The 16,781-nt window shown below is 51.0% G+C and overlaps 4 protein-coding genes across 4 annotated transcripts; 3 read left to right on the forward strand and 1 right to left on the reverse strand.

The window, feature by feature from the left end:
• Positions 1-262: 262 nt before the first annotated feature.
• On the reverse strand, positions 263-3,117 carry EDD37DRAFT_677421 (glycosyl transferase; the record flags this gene model as incomplete). Its single annotated transcript, XM_062819607.1, has 3 exons — positions 263-914; positions 968-2,701; positions 2,744-3,117. The coding sequence occupies 3 exons, from the start codon at positions 3,115-3,117 to the stop codon at positions 668-670; spliced, it is 2,355 nt and encodes a 784-aa protein (XP_062673429.1). The 3' UTR covers positions 263-667.
• A 1,864-nt stretch (positions 3,118-4,981) lies between these two features.
• EDD37DRAFT_647212 (concanavalin A-like lectin/glucanase domain-containing protein) lies at positions 4,982-6,264 on the forward strand (the record flags this gene model as incomplete). Its single annotated transcript, XM_062817837.1, has 3 exons — positions 4,982-5,180; positions 5,487-5,545; positions 5,599-6,264. The coding sequence occupies 3 exons, from the start codon at positions 4,982-4,984 to the stop codon at positions 6,262-6,264; spliced, it is 924 nt and encodes a 307-aa protein (XP_062673430.1).
• A 1,925-nt stretch (positions 6,265-8,189) lies between these two features.
• Positions 8,190-10,291, forward strand: EDD37DRAFT_622595 (aldehyde dehydrogenase). The gene is made up of 5 exons (XM_062816067.1): positions 8,190-8,878; positions 8,933-9,381; positions 9,432-9,492; positions 9,550-10,105; positions 10,159-10,291. Exons 1-5 carry the CDS (start codon positions 8,567-8,569, stop codon positions 10,221-10,223), a joined length of 1,443 nt encoding a protein of 480 aa, XP_062673431.1. The 5' UTR covers positions 8,190-8,566; the 3' UTR covers positions 10,224-10,291.
• A 148-nt stretch (positions 10,292-10,439) lies between these two features.
• Positions 10,440-16,751, forward strand: EDD37DRAFT_622598 (armadillo-type protein). The gene has a single exon (XM_062816068.1). The coding sequence runs from the start codon at positions 10,565-10,567 to the stop codon at positions 16,667-16,669; it is 6,105 nt and encodes a 2,034-aa protein (XP_062673432.1). The 5' UTR covers positions 10,440-10,564; the 3' UTR covers positions 16,670-16,751.
• The last annotated feature ends 30 nt before the right edge of the window (positions 16,752-16,781 follow it).

Raw genomic sequence — 16,781 nt, forward strand, 5'->3', positions numbered from 1 at the left:
TCAGTTCTTGGGCATCATAGTCCTTCGCACTTAGTCATTCGTCTGACCATCATGTACGAGTAGCTTCCCTGCTACTAAACGGGCGTAAGTAGTCAATGAGCATACTGTATGACCACCTTCGGGAGATTGGCCCGTCAATGTAACAAACCCAGGACATTGACTGAACTTGAATGATCGAAGGTTGCCAGCCTCACCAGCAGCAAGAAGAAGCTTCTAAGCCATGCTCCGAACTGTTGCAGTGGATACGAAAGGCCCTGAAGAATGTTTTGATGTGTTTGTGTAACACAATTCTCAATTGTATATATGGTTTATATGGTATATGGACATTAGTTGTTCCTGCTGAATGCCAGCTGGCTCCAAAACTTCCTTGATACAGCTTTGGTATCTTTATGCAATTGAGTCCCCCAAAAGGATGGGACTTCTTCCCTTCTCGTCCGTATACCGAGCGACTCCCGACACTTTATTTCATGATTGTCGCCCTTTCCCATAGTTGTATTGCCAACGTGATTCAGGCCCCATTGTAACAATGCTGTACAAAAGTTACAATCTCCCCTCCATTAACAGTTCAATTCCCGTCCAGCACTCCTCCGATATATACAGATAAGCCCGAAAGCCTCAAAAAAAAAGCGACAAAGTCGTCTCGTCGTAAATGACATTTTTTATTCTTTCAGTAGAAAAACGATGCAACAAACACCGCCGTGGTGAAGAGGGTGGTAAAAGTATATTCGATCTCGAACCAGAGCGTCTGTCCGCGGAAGGCGATCTTCTTGCTCTCCTTGGTCGGATGTGCGACTCCGGTCTTCGGGTCTCGGTCAAGCAGGTCTTCGCGGTCTGGGCAGTTCGGCGGGTCGACGGCGTATGTGAAAGGAATCCAGAAAGCAGAAACGATGATGATCCAAGCCAGTGGCACCCACCTAAGCAAATATGTTAGTGAAATGTCCTGACAAATGTAGAGGAGGAAACTTACCAAGCGTGAGTGAGCAAACACATGAGTTTAGCTCGGAGACCATGCTGCAGGAAACACCGATACGTGGAGATGGTGACCGCGACGATCATGAAGTAAACATAACTGACGTGGAAGAGGGCCAGGTAATTAACCAAAATGGTCCAAAGACGCCGATACATTGGTGCTCGCAGTTTCGCGTTTCGTTCATTTAGAGCTGACTGCAGACTGCCGGTGGGTTTGAAGGCCTGAGTTTGACCGCCAAGCCAGGTTGGGAGAACGAATGACCGAATGATGGTGAGCGCGATATAGGGCGCCATCCAGAGTTGTGCTCGTGCACCTCGCTGACCCGTAGCATATCCAGCTGGGATGTACAGAACAAGCTCGCAAAGTCGGTTCATGATGGTGACGGCAAAACAAGTCCTGATGAGCCATCGAAGTTGCTCCTCGTTGGCATAGGCAACCAGCGGCTTGTTGGCGATGAGGACAATAGGCATGGCAAAGAGTGACAGCATCAGGAAGATGTTGAACAAACTCAAAAAGGCGTAGATGAAGCTCGACATTCTTTGAGCGAAGGTCATTTGCTTGACCGCATCGCCGAAAAGACAAAACTTGAGCTTGAATGAAGTGTCGACGGTGCCGATGGCCCATCTCGTGCGCTGTTTGAGATGACTGCCAAAGTCTTCAGGAACGGTGCCATATTGAAGGGGTTCATGGACGTATGCTGTTTTCCAGCCCTTGCCGAGCATAAGCGTTGAAGTAGCCACATCTTCAGCCAATGATCCTCTGGGAAAGCCACCGATTTGATCAATAGCAGTTCTCCGAATCACGTAGCCAGAACCAGTACACCAAGCGACACCTAAAGCATCCTTGACTGGTTCAGAGACGTGAACAAAGAAATCTAGACTCTGACACAGAGGATCTCCCCTTGGTACGTTGTAGAATAGTTGAGGAGGGCAGGCCAATGCCATCTTCTCGTCCAAAAGAAGATGGGGAAGAACGGCACGCAACCAATGTTGTTCCGGAATCATATCAGCATCCAATGCAGCCATGTACTCAGAGGCACCTCCTGGCAAATTGTGTACCGCTTCCATTCCATAGTTTAGATTGCCAGCCTTGAAATGATGAGGAACTCCTGGGAATTTGGGTCGGCGTATGTAGTAGGTGTTGGCAAAGGTCTCACGCATGTCCTCAATTGCTTGCTTCAAGCTGTCTGACTTGCCGTCGTCCAGAAGCAGAACTCGGAAACGATCTGCAGGGTAGTCCACGTCGCAGGCTGCCCGGACAGTGTCGAGAATAACGTCGTCGTCTTCACCGCAACAGGTGATGAAAATGTCGACCGTCGGAACGTCGGTTCCGAGCAACCGCAACTTGGGTCTCTGTCTCTTCTTCATGATGAACAGCGACCAAAATGTCTGCATGAAGATGGGGATTGCTACACTGATTTCAATGGCGATAAAGATCCACGCTAGAGGAAATGGGGCGTGATACTTTCGCTGAGCGTCGATAACGAATGTGATACGCATCCCGAAATACAACCAGTAGAGAGCGAGCGCAACGATGGCGAGTATGGGTGCGACAAATCGAAACAACCATTTCTTCCAACCGTACAAGAAGTCTTTGTCATCTCTTGATTGTATTTGTGCAATGGAGCCGCTCTTGACCCAATCCCGTTGCAGATTCTGTGTAGGCGCATCGGGGACGAGAGGTCTGAGTGTTTCCTGACTTCGCCATGGTGTGCCTGCGGCATATTGAGCACTGAACTGAGCGCTTGCAGCGTATGGCGAGCCTGCGGCATACGGGGAGCTGGGATAAGGCGAGTTGCTTCGAGTGTTGGCTTCTGAGTTCCAAGAAGGTGCTCTTTGAGGTGAGAAGGCCGAGTGGCCATTGGGAGTAGGAGGCTCCAATCGGTCATCATGGTAGGTGTCCGTCATGAGTTCGGAAAGAGTTCGATTGTGATAATCTGGTGGTGAAGGTCGTCCGCGGGGTGACAAGGTCTGTATAGGTACGTCTTCTGTGTAGTTTTGATATGGCGGGTATGCTGAAGGAGGTTTCTCCAGGTACGGGTCAGCAGCCTCGTACAAAGTCGTGCTCGAGGTAGAGGCCGACATGGCGTTCTCCCTCATAGGCAGCTGAGCAGGTCGCCTTTGATCATTTTTACGAACGAGAGGCATGTTGAACGAGAGGCAGGTGTGTTTTGGAGCTCATGCAAAGAATGTTCGTTTGCTTTGATCGTGTTGTGGTCCGGGAGGCGTGAAATTAGTTGGGCATGTGCTTCATGTTTCAACCTTGAACGAGAGTTTAAGCGTGCCGGCGCGTTGACTCTATGGTCTTTGTGGTTGGTGACTGTTCAAAGCGAAGGTCTCTGTAACGAGAGTGTTGATACGAGTAGAGGAGGCAGAGGTTCTGGTCTCCAAATACTCTGTATCGAGTCGGTATAGAGGATGAAAACAAGGCGATGGGTAGGAGGAAAAGAAGGCAAATTGGTTTGAGGGTGAAATGTGACAGCAACCAGGGCAGCAGTAGACGAGTTTCAAATTTTGGGGCCTTGAGATCCGGGATTGGATGGAAGATGGATCGGTGGTGGGTATAGAAGTAGCGTAGTAAACGGTCTGTGGGCAGTGGGCTGTGGGCACCTGGGAGGTACGCTCCGTACAGGTACAGTACAGCACGGAGTTTCGACTATCTAGGCTTTTTCCCAGGTCTCCAGGTCTGAACTCTGTTTAGTCGCTTCCCGCCCTGGACGGCATTATATCATAGTCGCATTGCGAGATAACACATGGATGTTTTACTATATCCGGGCGGGTATGATCGGTCGATGAGTATGTATCTCGTGTTTTGGCCAGGTTGGGGAAGACTGGTAAAGCAGGAAATATGTGTATTCTGAGACGAAGAGCGGCGTCACCCAGCTACGGACTTGTCGCTGGCCAACCGTCATAGAGACAATTCTGCTGGCTGGCATTGATGTGAGAGGTTGGAGCCACTATCGTACGTTGTATCGTATTGCCATTGCCAGGGAGAAGGGGTTGAACGGCGAGACGGAGGTGGCCAGGGGGCGACATGCCGTAGTGAACTCTCCATTTTCGTGGCAGTGAGGGAGTACCCTAGTACTCAGCCAGCGAGTCAGCGGCTGGACGGCCAGACAGACGACAGCCGACCACCCAATAGGCCAGTAACAGAATTTTCGCGATAAGGAGCAACCAGGGGAGCGAGGATGAAAAAAGAACAATGACGTTCAGGGACAGGGATATAGAGATATCGGGGGGCAATCAGTGGGCTGTGGTGTGGACTCTAGTGGGCAAACGGGTGGAATTGCGTGGTCCACCAGCGTAAAATTTGGTTTCCGGCGCAGGTCAAACGTCTGCCGGCAGGGATGGCAGCAAGGCTATCGGCATTGATAGGCGAGATGCAGGCCAACAATTCGTTGCGTTGGGCCCTGCTAAGGATCCAAATGGTTTAGTACCGCCGCAAGATTTTCACTGGGCCGACGCCACCATGCCACCCTCTTGTAAACAGTTGAAGAATGTCCGCTCAACTCCCGCCGGATAATCTCGTTCCCAAAACAACTCCCACACCAAGGTCTCCATCAGGCTGACCATCTTGCTTGCGTCGCAATTCCTGCCTTTCCAACTTGTCCATTCTTCACTCCGAGTCCCTGGTCCGAGACAAGTCTTCATCCCCTTGTCAAAATTGCAACACAGACATTATTGACCGACCACCTCCAGCCTAGCAGAGTTTCCCCCAGTGCTGGAAATCATCTCCTCCATCATCGCCTGATTGAAGATTCACCAAACCATTCCTCCCTCCAACTCGTCTCCGTTATCTCACCTCCTCTGTCCTTGACGCGCCCTGGGACTTTCATAAAGGATCTAAGCACCGGCCAAGCCTAACGTTGTTTTCTCAAATCCGACCTCTCGTCGCTTGCTCGATTGTCCATCTTCGTTGTCGGCCTTTTGTGTCCTCTTTCTCAGTGTATTGGGATCACCCTCCTCACATACTTTTCAGCGCGCCAGCTGCTTTTGGGTCTTTGCAACAATCATGGGCCTCAAATCCCTTATCAGTTATGGTTTCCTTATCTTGCCAGCAGCGGTAACCATCGGCGTACTCTTGGGACTGCAAACATACCGAGAATCCCAAGGGTTGTCCGGACCTTTCACGAGCAACAAAGTCGAGACCAACACATATTGCCAATTGGCCTTTGGTATCACACCCGCCACTGGTGGCCAGCAATACACCTGTGAGTCTCACTTCCCAAGATCATGGCTTTCGCCGTGTGCCCGGCACCATCCAGGCCCTGTCACGCAACACGGCGTTCTGTGGCCAGGTTTTTCCGGCGTTCCTGAACTAGTCGTTTTCCGGACTGATCTGTGCGTGGCAAAGCTTCTGCTGCATGGATGTCCTGCATTTCCTGAGGGGGGGGGCGCATTTGGCATCTGTCTTTCTCCTTTGGCTTGCTCTAGCGAAAAGCCTCCCCCCTGCCACCCCCAAGATACATCTGACAAATCATCAATCACGTGAATCGAAAACTGACTCAATTCTGTAGTGAATCCCAATCAATGGGGTGTTACTGAGGATACTACAGGTAGTGCACTGTGTATGAATGTAAGTCAGGTGTGCACCGGGTATGCTGGAGTCATGACTGACAACTTGAATAGGTAACCACGAATGCCAATGGTTCCTACCCAACGAATATTACCGCCCCAGCTTGGTCCATCACCTGGCAATATCCTCAAGGATCCGATGATCAACCTGTCCACGCTTTCCCCAACATTCAGATTGACCGTAGCGATATCTTTCCCATTGAGATCAACAGTGTAAGCGCCGTCAACTTCGCAGCTGAATGGGCCTACGGCGCTGGTGAAACACTACCAACTACTACCGATGTTACTGCATTGACAGCTGCAGGCCTCAATGCCAATGTTGCAATCGATATGTTTATCGACTCGGATCCAAATGCCGCCACCAGCACTGTTGACGCCAAGTACGAAGTCATGATCTGGTTGGCAGACTTCGGTGCCGCAACTCAACCTATTGGTCTTGCCGATGGAGCAGTAAAAACCGCAGACATCAATGGTACAACGTTCTCCCTCTACTACGGCACGAACTCGCTGTCACAGAAAGTCTTGACCTGGGTCGCAACCGGCACCGTCCAAAACATCGACACGGACTTTGGGCCATTGCTACAAGGATTGACAGGTATCGGAGGACCTGCAACGAGTGACTACTTGGGCTACATGGCGTTCGGTTCCGAAACGCTTTATTCTTCGACGAATGTCACGCTCTACGTTCCCTCACTCAGCATGGAAGTCGTGCCAAAATGATCACGATGAAAAAGTAACGGATGAAGTCATAAAACATTCAAGGAATCTTTCTCAGAATGAACCATGTCATGTCTCCAGGGAACATATACGCGCCCAGGCTGCATGGAATTAGAGGATCTGGGACGCGGTGTCGTGGCAGGATTATTGGCCTAACAAAGGAGCTTGTCACGCTTCTTCTTACGAGGTATCTCACCAGCGACAGGCCTTTTGTAAACGACAATCACGTCGCACAAGCGCTAGAGGCACATGGATCAAGCAAAGACCCTCGGCCATGCCATATTTCAGGATTTCTCGATATTGAATGGATATTGACTTGGGATGCTCCCGCTCGGCGAAGCCGCTTCCCGCTTGATGCGACGGCAGCCCTCTGAAACCGCAAGAGCTTTTTGGTATAAAGCATGAACCACAATGTGCGCGTTGCAGGAAAGCAGCACGATGGATGAGTTGCTTGATTGCATCATCTCGAACCTGTGCAAACATTGGGACCACGACGCCGCTTTCGTCGGCAGAGTTTCAGGTTTGCAGGGGAGAGTCCCGGGCTTCAGCAGGGCGAGCACATGCTTGCGTTTGAAGAGGTGTTGGAAACATCGGGAGAGTATAGGCCTTTCGCGAGGGGATTGCGTATAACAAACTACGTCATTGGCCTTTACCAAAGAAAGTGAGGTCGTCTCACTGTCCACTCTCTTCAGATGAAGGATTGAATGATGTGACCAATCGCTGCAGGAGTCAACTCACAAGCAGGATCAAGCGAAGACCGATCGAAATCCATATTGTTTCAAACATGGTTGTTTTGGATAGAGCTCCGCCAAAGAAGAGAGCGGGGATTGAGTGGCAGGATAGCTTACTCCTTGAAACACACAATTTACATTATACAAACACACTCAGCTTACATGGAATTTCTGCTAAACGCCATGTTTTTGCCCCATCAATGACGTTCTTCATGCTTCAAAAGTCCTCTTTCGAGATCCAATTATTCCATGTCGTAAGCTCACATGCCGGTTGCTAAGCGCAGATGCGTGTTTCGAGTTGTTTACAACAACTCCATGGACAGGGCTCCCACGTTAGGTCAGCCGCCCAAATGCTGGATGCTACCATCAGCCTTGAGTTGCATGGTCGTCACGAAATGCGACGCTTCACGACGTCGTTCCACAAGCAGACGATCCAAAGATCACATCACATCCCGGACTACTGACGTAGACAGGACACGCACTCAGATTACCCGAAGTCTGGAATCAACAAACTGCGAAACAGACCAAAATCTCACCCAGTGCATCTTGCACCGGACCGGCCTCCGGAGCGGCAAGATATCTTGTTGTCAGCTTTTGGCTTTTCGCAGGTCTGGTGTCAGCTACTCACCATCGTCCAGAGAGCATTCTGGTAGGTGACACGGTTCATTGCGATGTTCTGAGAGCTTGACTGTACCGATGGTACAGGCGCTATCACTGCCTCTTGTGATGCCGTTGGACCCTAGGAAGTTTTCTTCCCAATGTGCTATATTTGTCCAATTAAGAGTGTCGCAAACACATTGCTCTGTACAGATTACTGATCATCATGCGCTTCGTATTTCTTCATTTGGGTTCTTCTGCGAGCGCCCAACATACCTACATTCGGCTCGAATTCACTTCCCGCGCTTCTCTACCTAGGTACGGACCAGTGCTTGTGTCTTCCAGGTATACCCACGCATGAAATCTGGTGAGACTGCCAGCTGTATGACAAATTTCAGTCTTACAATGCTGACAGTCTTTCCTGTCTCTTGAGTCTTCAATGGGTCGGGTAGTAATGCACAGCACCACGATTCAACATGCGGCCGTGTCAAAACACGAATGCGGAAATCATCCGAGGCACAAAGTCTTGAGAGACTACTACCTACCTAGGTACCCGTCTCTGTCATGTCAGCCAAGGCTGTTGTCGCGAATCGTGATCGCGGGGGAAAATGCAAATCACTGCACCCGAGGGCCTTGGAGAGACGTGAGTCGCTGCATCTGACTCGGTAATAGGGGTCTTGGATGGTTCCGGATCACGCTGACTTGATATTGTTACTCGTGTATCTTCGGAACCCATGTGGCCATGGTGAGTATGTTCTTGTTGATTGGTTCTTCGCTTCTCTATTTCATAATCCCATGGCGCATTCGAAATATGGCCCACCAAGACGGCCCATCACCCCACCCGGCCAACTCAGTCCTCTTCAGAAGATAAGAGAACTAGACTCGGTTTCCTTCTTGACCCCTCTAATTCCATCTTCTCGTCGCACAATCCGCTGTAAATCACCAAAATCCATCAAAACTCGTGAACATCGAACAAAATGGGTTCCATCGATACCTCCAAGAAGCTGGATCTCTTCAATGGCTTCTACAATACCATCAACGGGAAGTCAACCACGACTGAGAAGACCCGACATAGTATCAACCCCGCCACAGGCAAACCCAATCCAGAGGTGCCTGTTTCGACGCAAAAGGATGTCGATGAGGCTGTAGCCGCCGCAAAGGAGGCTTTCAAGACCTGGTCCAAGGTTCCCTGGGAGGAGCGAAAGAAGGCCATCCTCGCCTTTTCCGACGCTCTTGAGGCACACGCTGAGGATTTCGCCAAAATGCTCACCAAGGAGCAAGGAAAGCCAGTGCGTGTCATGACTCGGATCTGTATCGAGGCAAACTAACATTCGTCGTTCAAGATCCAATTTGCCACTGGTGAAGTCCAAACTGGTGTCACCTGGCTGAGGGAGCTCTCCAAGATCGAGCTGAAGGAGGAAGTCGTTGAGGAAGATGACCAGAAGCAGGTCATCGTCCGATACACCCCTCTTGGCGTGACTGTCGGTATCGTGCCATGGAACTTCCCTGTCCACTTGGCCTGCGGCAAGATCGCCCCTTCGTTGCTCACTGGAAACCCAATCATCATTAAACCATCCCCTTTCACACCTTACTGTGACCTGAAGCTGGGCGAGCTTGGCCAGCAATTCTTCCCACCGGGTGTTCTCCAAGTCCTGAGCGGCGACGACCATCTCGGCCCATGGCTCACAGCGCACCCTGGTCCAGACAAGGTCAGCTTCACTGGATCGACCTTTACTGGTAAGAAGGTCATGGAGAGCTGTGCAAAGACCCTAAAGAGAGTCACTCTCGAACTGTGAGGCAGATCCCATTCTTGTTTCGATGTTCTGAACTTACCCGTTATAGTGGTGGCAAGGACCCTGCGATCGTTTGCAAGGACGTCAACATTGAGGAGGTTGCTCCAAAGGTATGCAATCCATGTCCGGGAGATCTATCTGCGTTCTATTCCTGATCTTTCTCCTAGATTGCTACCCTTGCTTTCCTCAACTCTGGCCAGATCTGCTTGGCCATTAAGCGTATCTACGTGCACGAGGACATTCACGAAAAATTCCGAGACGCCATGGTCAAGTTTACCAAGACTCTCAAGGTTGGCGAGGGTAACGAGGAAGGAGTGTTCCTAGGACCCATCCAGAACTCGATGCAATACGAGAAGGTCAAGACTTTCTTCTCCGACATTGAGAAGGAGAACTGGACTGTGGCTGTTGGTGGCAAGAACGAGGACAAGCCCGGCTACTTCATCACTCCAACTATCATCGACAAGCCGGCCGACGACTCTAGAATCGCCACTGAGGAGCCATTCGGCCCTATTGTTCCTCTGATGACTTGGTCTGATGAGGACGATGTCGTTTCCCGTGCAAACAACACTAAGATGGGTCTCGGGGCCTCGGTGTGGTCGAGTAACCTGGATGAAGCCGCCCGCATTGCTCGCCAGCTGGATGCCGGAAGCGTCTGGGTCAATACCCATCTCGAGCTTGATGCTCATGCTCCATTCGGTGGTCACAAAGAAAGTGGTGTCGGATGTAAGTTCCCCCTTGACCTTTCCGTAATGATACAGCTTGCTGACCATTTCTAGATGAATGGGGTGTTGGCGGTCTAAGAGCATTCTGCAATGCGCAGACTCTGTACCTCAAGAAGTAGTTCGGCATTGTAGTATAGCATAGCACTCTCGCTGGATGGTAGCAAATACAGTATATCATTGCCATTCCTCTGTCTTGTCAGCAGAAGACATCTCCCATCATCTTTGAAGTCGCTTTTCAGCCAGTCGGCTAAATTGCTAAATGATCTCCTATGTGTCGATCTAACCATTTTCGAAAAGTGTGCGGAACCTCATACAATTTGGAGAGACCGTGACACGCTGTTTCCAGCAGACATGTAAATAAATGGACTATTGATTATTGCATTGCACCTGGCGTTTATAATACCTCTGTTATACAAATGCATTCGTCCGTCAAGGACGTCCGCTCTCTTCTCCAAACCTCATGGCGTCCACCACCTCCGCTGTTGAGCCTGCGCCCACGACCAACGGCACAAGTACGAGCACGGCGAACCCTGAATTAGACGTGTCCAAACTCCATGCCCTTCCGACCGAACAGCAAGACCTCTTCTTGCTCACCTTCGTCTCCGACTTGCAGAGACATGTCGAGCAATTGTCCGCAGAGGGCCTGCCGGCGTATCAGCAGTCCATTAAAAAGGAGGTCATCAAGATTGTCGGGTTGGGCGCTCCTATACCATCTCGCGTGATTCGCAACACCTTGGGCAGAATCCTCGCGGACGTGTTCGGACGGGGAAGTCGCAGCCTCCTCTACGAAACGATTAACGACCTGGTATCGATACTGAACGCTGGCAAGGGTGACAAGGATGTGTCCGCGAAACACGCTGCTACGGTCTGCCTGGGTGCAGTGTTCCGCTCTGCTGGTGACAGCGCCATCAGTCTCTCTGGACTCGTTGTGGCCAGCTTGCTGAGAGTGCTGAAGATCTCGCATACAGGAGCCCGTGGCTGTGTGTTCAGAGCGCTCAGCGGTGTGGTACTTGGTATTCAAAATAGCCTGGATGAAAGCGTTGCTCGAGACATATGGAAACAAGCTCGAAGTGCTGCGGCAAATGAGAAATCCGCCTTCGTACAGCGCTGTGCGTGCTTGTGTCTTCGCAGCCTGGTCTGCGAGACGAACTACTTCAACAACTCGAGCGACTTCGATAATCTGAAAACGACCATCTGGAAGGCCATTGACAACACAGTCCCAGCAGTCAGACATGCTGCCGCTGCCGCACTGGCCGGCGCCCTCAGGGAAGCCTTCTCCGCAGATGGCAATGCAGACGTGCCGGTGCTTCGCAAACCGAAAAAGTCCAAAAAGCCGGGCGCAGAACTGGATGAGGAAGGCGAACAGGAACGTCCTGGTTCTCCTACACCAGGGCCAGGGAAATCTTCGCTACAATTGATGTTGCCACTGCATGAGATGTTAAAGGTGCTGTCCAACCAATATTGCAGAGCTTCTACAACGAACCGGGCACGTGCTGGCATCGCAATGTGTTACAAATTCCTCCTACGCCTCCTGCCACGCAAGACTCTGGAAGACAAGTACTCTTCTATCGCCGTCCACATGTATACCGAACTTCTCGATCATGCTACAATATCGATCAACCGTTACAGACTACTGTTGACCAGGAAACTGGTTCAATGGTTCCTTGCTGATGTGACCGGTCTTCTTACGGAAAATGCTCAAATCAACGCAGCACGTTCTCTTGTCAATGACGTTCTGAAGAACTATCCGCAGGTCATTCCGGAGCGACGAGAACCATCAAAACGCATTCTTGCGGGAGCTCTCTCCACCCTGACCGACCTGCTCTTGCGACTGGGTCCTGCGGCCAATGTCCTTCAGGACTCGTGTAGGGAAGCACTTTTTCAAGTCGTCCAGCATCCAAGCCATACTGTTCAAAGTCATGCAGTGCAGTGTTTCAAGGCATTTGTGCACGGATGTCCAAGCCAACTTGTACGCGGCATTGAACACGCCATGTCTCAACTACAAAAAGAGTTTCAACCGTCGTCGGAGGCGAAACATCCTCAACGCAAATCGCTCGGCTATGCTATGAGTATTGCTGTCATGATCAGCTGCGCCCGTGAAAAGCCGCTGTACGGTTCGATACAGATCTATTCCAAAGTATTCACCTTTGCGACGGATCTGCTAAAATCAAGCGCTGCTGCTGAATTGCGCTCTTCCGCTATGCAGGTACAAGTCGCGTGGACATTAATTGGAGGACTTATGAGCTTGGGACCGAACTTTGTGAAAGTGCATCTAAACCAGCTTATGCTTTTGTGGAGGAACGCGCTGCCTCCGCCACTGACACACGAGAACGCAACTAGGAGAGGACATCTGGAGCTGAGCTTCCTTTCTCATGTCCGCGAATGCGCACTCAGTTCATTGCTCATGTTCCTTTCCTCTTGCAGCGGCCTCGTCACTACTGACGGCTCCATGCGGATTACCACGATGCTGCATAATACCCTTCTTTTCTTGGACAAGCTCCCGGCCGCTCGAGAAGCAGAAGATATCTCACAGCGGCTGGTCCCGGCACTTCAATTGCAAGACTTTGCGATCCTACTACGACGCCGTGTGCTTCAATGCTTCACTGCGTTGGCAAGCTTGAAGCATCTGGATCAGACCGATGTAGTCTCTCACGCCGACTTGGTGGGCTTGACCATGCGAACTTTCACAGATCCCGAACGTCCAGTCATGAAAAACTTGGAGGCGTCCTTGGCGAAAGCTGCAAGCAACTTCGAGGGACTGTGGACTACTAGTGACAATTGGAGCTTCGGGGTAAGCAGCGTAGCAGAAAGTTTTGACACGTACCTACCGTTCGAGAACCACCTCCAAACGAACCGCGACGGCTCTCCCGAGCAGGAACTTTCACCCCCTGATACATGGGTACAATGTCCAGCTTTACCTGGGATAGAGCATGATCCAGTCTTGGTGCTGAGATCAGGGAACGACCCAGACGACTCGGAAATGAGCTCGCCCGCAACATCATGCGTGGACCTGGCCATCAAGCTCTTCGCTATCTCATTGCCGCTACAATCTCCGCAAGTACAGGAAAGTACAGTTGAGCAGTTAATCACTGCTGTCTCTCAACCGCTCCAGCGTGAACCTGGCAGAAAGGCTGCGATGCAAGTCAATTCATCACTGGCGCTTCTGTGTGCCCTTGCTGTTGCAAATAACGAAAGTCCATACGCCTCCGGGAAATTGCACGTTGCTGCCCTGAGCGAAGTAGTTGCGGAGCTTCTCGGAAAGTACGCGTGTAGTACGGACCAGATTCTTCGACATGTCGCTGCTCGTGCTATTGGCAGGTTGTGTAACCTTGCAGGTACACAATTCACCAACAAGCAGGTCAAATCTCTCATTGACATGATAGTGACCAACCGAGATCCTAGTGCGCGTGCTGGGTGTGCACTTACTCTTGGTTACATTCACTCAGAAGTGGGAGCAATGGCAGCTGGGTTGCACATGAGGTCGATCGTTGGAGTGCTCCTCTCATTGTGCAGTGACAGCCACTCGACGGTACATTTCTGGGCTCTCAAAGGCTTGATACAAGTTGCTGAATCAGCTGGGCTTGCTTTTTCGACATACGCGACAAGCACCTTGGGTCTGCTTGCTCAGCTTTACTCAAATGACACTCACAACGAAGAATCTGCCTCCTTGGCCACGTCAAATCTGGAGCTGGAACTCTTTACGCCTTGGGCACTGGCTCAATGTGTCGACAGTATCATCAATGTCTTGGGACCTGACCTGCAAGATGTCTCAAAAGCGCGAAACTTGATCCTGATCCTGATAGGCTACCTACAAAAAGAAGCATCGGCGCGATTGCGTTACGAAAGCTACCAGTGTTTACGCCACCTCTCAATGTACGCACCAGCGCATGTCCAGTTTGCCAAATATGTTCTGGACCTGCAAGCAAACCTCTCATCCGAAGAAGAGTTGCTGCAGTCCGCCTCCATCAAGAGCCTTGGCGAATTGATGAAGAGAAATGCTTCCGAGGTGGCCCGAGTGGCAACCTCCAAGTTAGGTGATGATCTGTGGGCACGACTAGATGAAAGGCCCCAAAATCAAGCGGTACAGGCGATGTTGGAGAACTGGATGCAACAGACGATCCTCAACGACACTTCCGAATGGATAGAAAAATGTCAAAGTATATTATCGCGGACGAGGGCGAAGGCTCAGCAGCCACCGAGGACCGCTACCACTGCGAAAACAGCCATGCCCGATTTGGCGGATGAAGAAGTGGCAGGCTTCGCTGCTGCTGCTGCGGCTGCTCAGGGTGAAACTGCTGAAGCGGCTGCAGAAGGTCAAGAGTTTCTTCGCTGGCAGACCCGAGACTTTGCCATGCGTCTGCTCAGCGAGTCTATGGACATTATTCAAGGGGCACTGTCAGTTGACCGTGTCATTCACGCCGAAGAAGTTCTGCAGGGCAAGATTGCTGAAGTAATTCGCGTGGCTTTCTCCGCATCGACAGCGAATGTTGTCGAACTTCGCATCTGGGGATTGAGAATCATCGATCAGATCTTGAAGTTGTTTGGCAAAACACCAGACCCAGACTTTCTTGAAGCTTCTCTGCTAGAGCAGTATCAAGCGCAAATCAGTTCCGCCTTGACACCAGCGTTCGCAGCGGATTCGTCACCAGAATTGGCCGCCGAAGCCATTGGTGTGTGCGCTACTTTTGTAGCGACAGGTATCGTCACGAATGCGGAGCGCATGGGCAGGATATTCAGGGTTATCGCTGTGGGCGTGGACAATCTCACTCAACCCAGTCCAGAAGCTGCCATTGGTGATCTCAAAAATCTCAGTCCGAACGCTCAGGCTATGCTTAAAATGGCCATTCTCTCGGGCTGGGCACAATTGCAGTTGGCTAGTCATGAACAACCTTACCTGGACGAAATTCTACAACCTTTCATACCAAAGCTTGCCCCGCTGTGGTTGACCTCTCTTCAAGAATTCGCCGGCCTCCGTTTCGAACCCGAAATTTCAGACACCTTGGGAGGTGAGATCGCCGGAGGAAACTTAGATGAGCGGTACGCCTCCTTCAATCGTGAAGTTCGTCTCAGGTTCTACCAGAGGAACTGGCTCAGTATTGTGGACGCCATTGCGGTCTTGGTCGAGAAAGACAGTGATTCCGTCTTCGACGCCCTTGACAACAAACGCGTATCTTCTGGCGATGGGCAAGCTAATGGGACGACTCTTCAAGGCAAAGATATGAGCTTTCGAGAAGAACCCGTTGCCTTCTTTTTCATCCTATTTGGTCTGGCTTTCGAGGCATTGGTGGCTCAAGCTCGAGAGGATCCTTCCCAAGCATTGTCGATTCTGCAGGCGCTGAGGAAAATCCTGACACCAGAGGTTTGCGGTAATGCCATCTACGACGGAGCAGTCTTTGACGAGACGACGGATACGCTGGGTCGGCTGGCCCTTACAAGCACCAGGGAGACGCAAAGTGTACTCGTCGAAATCGCCAGGAATTTGTCAATGGACCATCTGGCAGCTAAAAGTCAAGACCGTGACGAGAAACTTTCAGACGATATCGAGCAGTTGTTTGAACTGACACGGATCATCATTTTGGTCTTAACAGGACTGATCCCAACACTGGAAGATCCACCAGGGTCGGCCTTTCGCGGCCTCGGGGAAGACGGTGTTTCTCTCGTACACTTGTCTTTCCAGGCGCTGGTGGATGTTGCCTCTGTCTTTCCTTCCATCATCCGTGCAGACCTTCATGCATGCATTTTCCACTGCTTCTGTACCATTCTCGCCACAGGGGTATGTCAAGATGAAGTCGTACCACGCATCATGCCTGTTTTCAAAGCTTTCCTGAAAGACGTCACGCGATCTGCTACTGATGATGTTGCGTCGAGGTTGGTCAGGGGTTGCCTGCAGCGAATGTTGGCTGTACTTGTGATTGCTCAACGTCGAGAGAATGAGCATGCAATTGTCTGCGCCAAGAATACCTTGCTGTCGATAACAGTTTTGATCACGACAGCAAGCTCCGTCATTCCAGCCAACGACGACCTCATCAACAAAGCGATGGCGGAGTTGCTGGACTGCCTGCAGGATGTGGGACTTGCCAAGGTCGCAGCAGGGTGCATGCGATCACTACTCATGACGCATCCTAAAACGGCTTGTGAGGAATACATCGGCAGGAATCTCTGGGGACGACTTGTTCCGTTCGTCTGCAATATCGAGGCGGAAGATCCCGAAAGTGTCAAGACACCCTTGACTCAAGCACTTGTGGCGTCTGTGGTGACGATAGGCGGCATGGGAAGATTTGCAGCCATGTCGATTCTGGTGCCGGTGCTGCTACTTCGTGCGAGACAAGTTCCGACAGGCACCAACTCGGAGGCCGTGCGAAGGGAAAGTGCCGTAAGACTTCTTGAGCTTGTAGCGGCGGATCAGCTGGCGTTCAAGACGACAGTGGGGTTACTGGGTGAGGAGCAGCGATCTGATCTTGAAGGTCTGTTGAGGGCTACTGGCATTGGAAAGAGGGAGGACAATACTGAAGACGAGAACGTCGAATTGAAGCCTGCTATTGAGCTGAGGATGGATTTTGGATGAAGTGGACCTTTTATATACTCGAGTGTTAGATAGTATATGATATCAAGAATACTGTGACGCCTACGTGTGTCTTTCCACAAAAGACTTGTGCTCCTCCTATTTTAGCGAACGC

Source organism: Exophiala viscosa, assembly GCF_022695815.1.
Source record: "Exophiala viscosa unplaced genomic scaffold EDD37scaffold_2, whole genome shotgun sequence".
Taxonomy (NCBI): Eukaryota; Fungi; Ascomycota; class Eurotiomycetes; order Chaetothyriales; family Herpotrichiellaceae; genus Exophiala; species Exophiala viscosa.

Excerpts from the sequence above, each read along its gene's own strand:
- EDD37DRAFT_622595 (XM_062816067.1), top strand. The coding sequence starts at position 8,567 with ATGGGTTCCATCGATACCTCCAAGAAGCTGGATCTCTTCAATGGCTTC. Across the intron at positions 9,382-9,431 it reads AAGAGAGTCACTCTCGAACT|TGGTGGCAAGGACCCTGCGA; the intron begins GTGAGGCAGATC and ends TACCCGTTATAG. Across the intron at positions 9,493-9,549 it reads TTGAGGAGGTTGCTCCAAAG|ATTGCTACCCTTGCTTTCCT; the intron begins GTATGCAATCCA and ends TCTTTCTCCTAG.
- EDD37DRAFT_622598 (XM_062816068.1), top strand. The coding sequence starts at position 10,565 with ATGGCGTCCACCACCTCCGCTGTTGAGCCTGCGCCCACGACCAACGGC.